This window comes from Cariama cristata, unplaced genomic scaffold (genome assembly GCF_000690535.1).
Source record: "Cariama cristata isolate BGI_N322 unplaced genomic scaffold, ASM69053v1 scaffold6354, whole genome shotgun sequence".
Lineage (NCBI taxonomy): Eukaryota > Metazoa > Chordata > Aves > Cariamiformes > Cariamidae > Cariama > Cariama cristata.
This window is the reverse complement of record NW_009613389.1, coordinates 18605-25130: the sequence shown is the minus strand read 5'-3', so window position 1 is coordinate 25130 and position 6526 is coordinate 18605. Positions and strand designations below refer to the sequence as shown.

General features: G+C 37.7%; 1 protein-coding gene across 1 annotated transcript; it reads left to right on the top strand.

The window, feature by feature from the left end:
• The first annotated feature begins 152 nt into the window (after window positions 1-152).
• PIGP (phosphatidylinositol glycan anchor biosynthesis, class P) lies at window positions 153-3679 on the top strand. The gene is made up of 4 exons (XM_009698983.1): window positions 153-234; window positions 1491-1563; window positions 2098-2216; window positions 3549-3679. Exons 1-4 carry the CDS (start codon window positions 153-155, stop codon window positions 3677-3679), a joined length of 405 nt encoding a protein of 134 aa, XP_009697285.1.
• Window positions 3680-6526: the final 2847 nt, after the last annotated feature.

Genomic DNA, 6526 nt, shown 5'->3' with positions numbered 1-6526 from the left:
TGTCCCGCCCCGGCTCTGAGGAGAGCGGGGCGCGCGCGCGGGCTGGCTTCCCGCACCTCACGTACCGGGGTGTGCCCGGAGGGCCTCACCGGGAAACCTCCGGTAGCTTCTTACCGTGCTCCTCTCCCCGAAGTTAAAGGGAAGAGACCAGTATGGTTGAAAACTCTCCAGCCCCGTTGCCAGAAAGGGCAATCTATGGATTTGCTCTGTTTTTAGGATCGTGGTTTGGCTTCAGTAAGTATACTGGGTACTGAAAAGTGTTGCTTTGCTTGCGAGGCAAATGTAGTTCCAGTAAGACCATCTGAAAAGGATCAAAATTGTGTTACACCACCTGATGTGTAAGGGTGCGTGATGAAGGACTAAGTGTGCGTTACTTGCGAGACCTGTCAGTTCTTACAAAGATCTGTCGTTGCCTGTTGTGATTTCCTCATGTTTTGTCTGTCTTTAACCTTATTATGGGATCTTTAATAGTATTACGGAGTCAAATTATTTTAAAAATTCTCTGTGTTCTTATTTTAGTAACTTTTACTTGAACTGCATACATTGTCGCTATACAGTAACCATTGTAGATGTAGTACTGTAACCTTCCTCTCCCAAATACTGAAAAAAAAAAATTGAAAACAATCTGGTTAACAGCAGCAGAAAATGATTAAGGTTATACCAGTATTTCTTTGCTGGTATGACAGGTGCTACTGGGAATGTCTTGCATGCCCACACAGCAGCAAGGCTTGAAAGGGTGAGAACACTTTTTCAATGCAAGGAAAAGTGCTGCAAATATAATGTAGTTAGATAATAAACCAGGATCCTACTGTAAGTCTGTCTCACCCTTAGGACGTAAGTGGAAAAGAAAGCAAGTTGCTTTCTGCTCCTCTCACAGGAAGCCACTGCGGTCACGTAACTTGGGTCACTGTTTGGCTACTAACCGGTTCCCCTCAAGTTTTGTTAAACTTTTCTCTGGATTTGTTAGGGAGTGAAATTTCTCAGTACTGGTTTTGTTGACATGAAAATGATTAACTTGCCAAGAATCAAAGTATTTCCAGTAACTTTTTTTCTGAACAGTTCCATCCAAGCAGTGCAAATCTACCAACTTTTCTTTCGACCAAATGACCCACTGTGTGATCATTTTCTGCTTTAAAATTTTCTGCATTCAGAGTCATTTGGCATCCTTTTCTTGAAGGCTTTTTTGTTCTGCAGTTTGAGTTGCAAGAAATTCTTGTCTGTCTACATAGGAAATCAGGAACTAAGTGTTAAAGCAAATATAGAAATGGTATCGTATAACCAGCTGCAAAACATTGCCCCCATATTGGGGAGGTTTTGTGTCTGAGAAGCGCGTTCTACAATGTTTTGGTAGAGCTATTCTAGTTTAAATAGTGTAAAAGCAAAATATTGTCTCAGCATGCACCAGTAGGGAAGTATTGCTCTAAAATTTGGGAAGGAAGTCTAAAACAGTGTCAGTCATACTATTATGACTTTTTAATTCTTTTGCGCAGTGTTGTATCTTATCTGGGCATATGTACCCGAGACTTGGCTGTTCTCATTGGGACTAACATACTGGCCTCAAAAGTAAGTTCAACCAATTAAACTCTTTAGCCTGAGTATGTGTAAGTATAGGACACCCTTAATTATTTTCAAATAACAAAACTTTTTTTTTAAATAGTGGCCTTATATTTAATCCGGTTTTTCCTGATGATAAAGGACTTTAATCTTTGTGAAGCATTTTTTTTAATGTAGATAAGTAGCTATGATGACAATTTTTCTTGTGTAATGAAAGAAATAGTACTTGAATGTTTTCTGATAAATTTGGCATTTTGTTTTCAGGAAGTTTGCTGATAAAAAAGAGTAAACTTTACACTGTAATTAAAAAAAAAATAAATAAAACCTTCTGTGAGGAATCCATTTGACGGTTTATACCACACTAGTTAAAGTGACACTGCAGTCAGTAATCTTGGGAGAGACCAGGGTCCATATTCCGATGTGTTGGTCCTTTTCCTCTTGGCTAAGTTTGTGCTAGATATGATAACAACCACTACATTAAAACTGTTATATCATTAGGTGTTTGTTATTATGATATGTATATTTTTAAATCTTTTTCCTCAGATACTGGGCAGTTGCTTTGCCAGCATACCTACTAGTTACAATAGGAATTGGGTATATATTACTTTTTGGTATTAACATGATGAGTACAGCTCCGCTTAGCTCCACACATACCATTACAGGTAATTTTATTGGTGTTTTTTTTTAAAAGATTTTGATACTTAACTAATAATTTCTGTAAATGTATATATGTAGCTATATATAATATAGACCAGACTTTAGGCCTTTAAAAGGAATTCTTGGAAGTACTAGAGTGAAAAGAAAGCCATGAGCCTGATTCTTCCTTCTTTGCTGTCTTATGGCAATGGTTTCCAACTAGCAGAGCGTACTTTGTTAGTAAAACAGACGGTGGTGCACCTTGTGTTAGAAAGCAGTGAAGAGTGTCATGGGGAGAAGGGCGTGAGTACCTGCCTGGCAGCAGCCGAAGTGGGAAGGCACGCGGGAGGCAAGGCGGTGCAAAGGAGGATGCTGCAGTATTAAGGCCCGATCAGATATGTTAGTGATTCCCTGTCTAAAAAAAAAAAAGTTCTTCAGTTTTTCTCTCAACTTTTGCATAGCCTTTGCTTCTGCCAAGGAGACATGTTCTAGGTGTTCACAGTATTCTCCAGGCAGCTGCATCTTCCTCCACATGAGGAATTCTACCCCTGTTTGCAGGTGGCCACTTTTGTTAGAAAAAATACAGACTGTAAAATTTGGCAAGAAAGTTACCTATTGCTGAGGCTACTGAAGTTGCATCATTTTAGCAAACTTGTACAGAGAATTACACTGAAGCGCTAAGGAAAAAAAAAAATCGGTCAAGGCTGTAGTTCAAATGCATTACTCCAACGCTTCCGTCCAGAACTGCTATTTAGTCATCCCTCTGTTCCTGGCCACTCATCCACACTCTCGTGTCACCCTGTCATTTGATGTCAGCCCAAGAGTTTGTGTGGCTGTATGGCAGGTGAGATGGGGGACCTACTCTGAAAAACAACTATATTTGAAAATTTTCTTTTTCAGAGAGAGCAGTTCCATAATTGTGTTCAAAGTGCACCTGTAAAAATGTTTATGCGGTTATGGGAATGGGTGCTGTGTGGTGATGGGAACAAGCAGCCGAGATAAAAGGAGGGTGGACAGCATCTCTCAGTGGAAATCCTAGTACAAACCGTTCAAACTACAGACTGAGCTATTCACTGTGGCGTTTTTGTTTATTCTTTTTATGTTATGGTTTAATGTCATACAGCATCTTAAACCAAGCAAAGTCCCGGTCGGTGATTTCAGCATTTAGGGTTGATTTCTTCAGGGCCTCTGCTAATATATGTTGATATAAAGTGTTTCTGATGATCATCTCATACCTCAACCAGATGGGGTTTTCAGCATCGCTTATAGCAGCTAAATTTATACAGTGTTGCATTATATAACATTTCTTGAAAGAAAAAAACCTTTAATATGTGAAATCTTCTCATTGCCTCCTGTAGATAACTATGCAAAAAAGCAGCAACAGAAGACATTTCAAGAAGAAGCAATTCCAGCATTGAGGGATATTCCTATCAGTGAAGTAAACAGAATGTTTTTCCTTCCTGAAAAAGGAATCTGCAATAGCAGATAGTCGTTATTAAGAGCTGTTTGAATAAAGGGTTAGTAGAAGTGTTACATAAGGAAACTCAAAACCTCTCCAAGCTAAAAAAAACCTCTTTCTACTTGTAGAACAAAGTTGGGGGGGGGTTTACCCCTGAATTTCTAACTAAATTTATGTTAACACATTTCATTGAGATGGCTTGATTTTATTATTATGCATGTGCCTTAATAATCTGCTTTGATATGAGAATTATGCCACATTAATTTATCTAACCATTCTTGTGAGTTTCAAATAGTGTTCTATTACTTGTGGGTTTCTGCTTGTATTTTCTTTCTGAGAGAGAAAGAAATAGCTTTTGGACATAGCTTAGTTCTATTTCCCTCTGAATTCAGGGGCAGAAAATGTGTTCTGCTAGTCAAATGCTTGAAGATGAGTTTTTTTAGAAGTTATGTTAATTTGAAGTGTTTACATTGTAAATATACAGTTTTAATTTGTAAATATTAATAAAATATGGCTAATTTTTACTTGTTAAAGTTAGCCCTTTTTCTGTGGTTCTGTATTTGTCTTGGGTAAAGGTGTATAGTAGTCCATGTTTCTTTACACAATTCTTTACTCAGCAAAATATGCTGATTTATTTTTTTTGTTCCCCAAATCGATGGGCTTACTGAAATACCAAGATTACCAGAAATAAGGAAGGTGGGTTGTGAAGATTTTCTGTCTTGAAGTGACAATTTTTTTAACCATTCTTAAGAATACTGAAAACTAGGTTCAAGGAAATTTCTGGAAATACAGGAACCAACAGATCCGTCTTGTTATAGCCTAGGTTATATCACAAAGCACGCTAACTTGTTATGGCAGTGGTTCAGATGTTTCTTAAACAGTGAATTTTCTTTCATGTATGCGTTACTGAGCAGAGACACAATTTTTATTTCCTTTCTTCCAAGAGTCACAAACCCAGTTATCTTTAGTAGTCAGGGTTGTTCAGTTTGGTTATACAGACCAGTGAATAGAACCTCGTTATTGTTTATTAGGTCTATAAGCCAACTTCTGCCCAGCAGAGAATTTAGTTAAAAGTGTCACTATTTCATTAAAAGATAATAAGAAATTTGTGTGAAGAATCTTATGCCAGTTCTTTAGACATCGGTGAAAGCAACCATCGGTTGCTGTGAGAAGTCTTAAGACCTGGTAACAATCAATCTGGTATAAATACGAAATTTGTAATTTCTTGGTCTTCCAGTCTTTAGTAGTTTGCTGTTTTTCCAACCTGCATTTGAATTAAAAAAAAAAAACACACACACAAAAAAAAACCCAAAACCCATGCAAAAACACATGCTAGGTATTATGGGTAGGAGAAAAATACATTCTTAATGAAAGAAAAAATGCTTTTCAACATTGCACTCTGAAATAGCAGATTTTTAGGTATATTGTTGTTCGGGGGCATTTCATCAGAATGAGCATTTGTATCTAAGCGATTGTAAATTAGTACAATGTTTATTTGTTTGATAGTTGTAGACTTCTTTGTGAAGTTTTGGTTTTTTAGTTTGCCCCTAGTTGCTATTGTTTCCCCCTCCTGCCATGATTTTGCTCTTCTATTAATTTTAATTTATGTGCTCAAACACTCCCATCTAGGGTGAATTCAAGATCTTATGATCAACAGACATGAAGATGTATTTACTCTTTTGTCAATTCTCTAATCATGTTGTAGACACTGAAGTATTGGAGGTAATCTTTTTTCCCTATGTAATTTCTACCTGTGTTCTACGGTCCTTTTGCTTTCTGAGAAGGCAATTTCATTTTTAATTCTAAATTGACAACAAGCGAAGGCCATGTTTCTAGTATCAATTGATGCAAGGATTAATTTAGTCCCCTGTTAAGGATACCCAAATCCCTTCAGGATAAAGAAAAGCTACTGAAAAATGCCCTCAAGCCCTGAAAGCACACCAATTAAAGGACTGTAAACCTTGGACAAAGATTGTATCAGTGATGAATCTGCCATTTCATTTAACCGCAGACCTCACAATTATGGGAAAACTAACAGAGGCACCTAGGTGAGTAGGCAAACTGGGGCCATTTGTTTAAGTAAAACTTGCAGGCATGAAACTCAATCTTTGCTTTTCTGTCACCGCTGTGTAGCGGTGCTTCAGAGACACTGTGGTGACCTTTTCTTCAACTTGGGAGTAATGTTTGACAGTCCAGAAATTGCCTCTGTCATCAAAATAAAAGCAGGTAATGCAGTGTGTATGAGCTAATAAATACATTGTAGGGAATTGCAGGTGTTTGGGATCCATAATTTCATGGTCTTGCCTATGACTGTGATTAAGGAAAAGACAGGCAACTCTGCTAGCAGAGAGAAGAGAGATTCTGCCTTTTGTAAATCCACAGCATGCTTACAGCTGTAGGTGTTTAACTGGGATTTATATAGATTTTGCCGTAGACATTATTCAGAAAAGAAACTGAGATGATTGAACTGTGTTGCTAGGAGTGCCTTTCTTTACAAAACATGCCTGTTCAAAGACTGGCTATCAGGTATCCATTCTTCTCGGACATTGAGGAAAAGCTAAATAAATAAAGGCAAAAACCTAAATTTGTCCCCATTTTCACCCTTCTGCCTTACTGATGGCATATTGTTCTAGCACAACCAGTAGTAACCAGTGGAGTTAGACCAACTGCGTTGTCCCTGCTGCAATAAACCAAATGATGAAACTTCAGCCTCACTCTTTAATGCATCTTCTAGGATTCTTCTGCAGTTTTTAGCATATTGGAGACTGATGGTATTTTATACATCTTGCTATAAACGTAACCTTGTAAGACAGGTTCCCCCCAAATGGTATTTGAATGAATGCATATGTAAACGTGTCATAAAAAAGTAACAAAGGT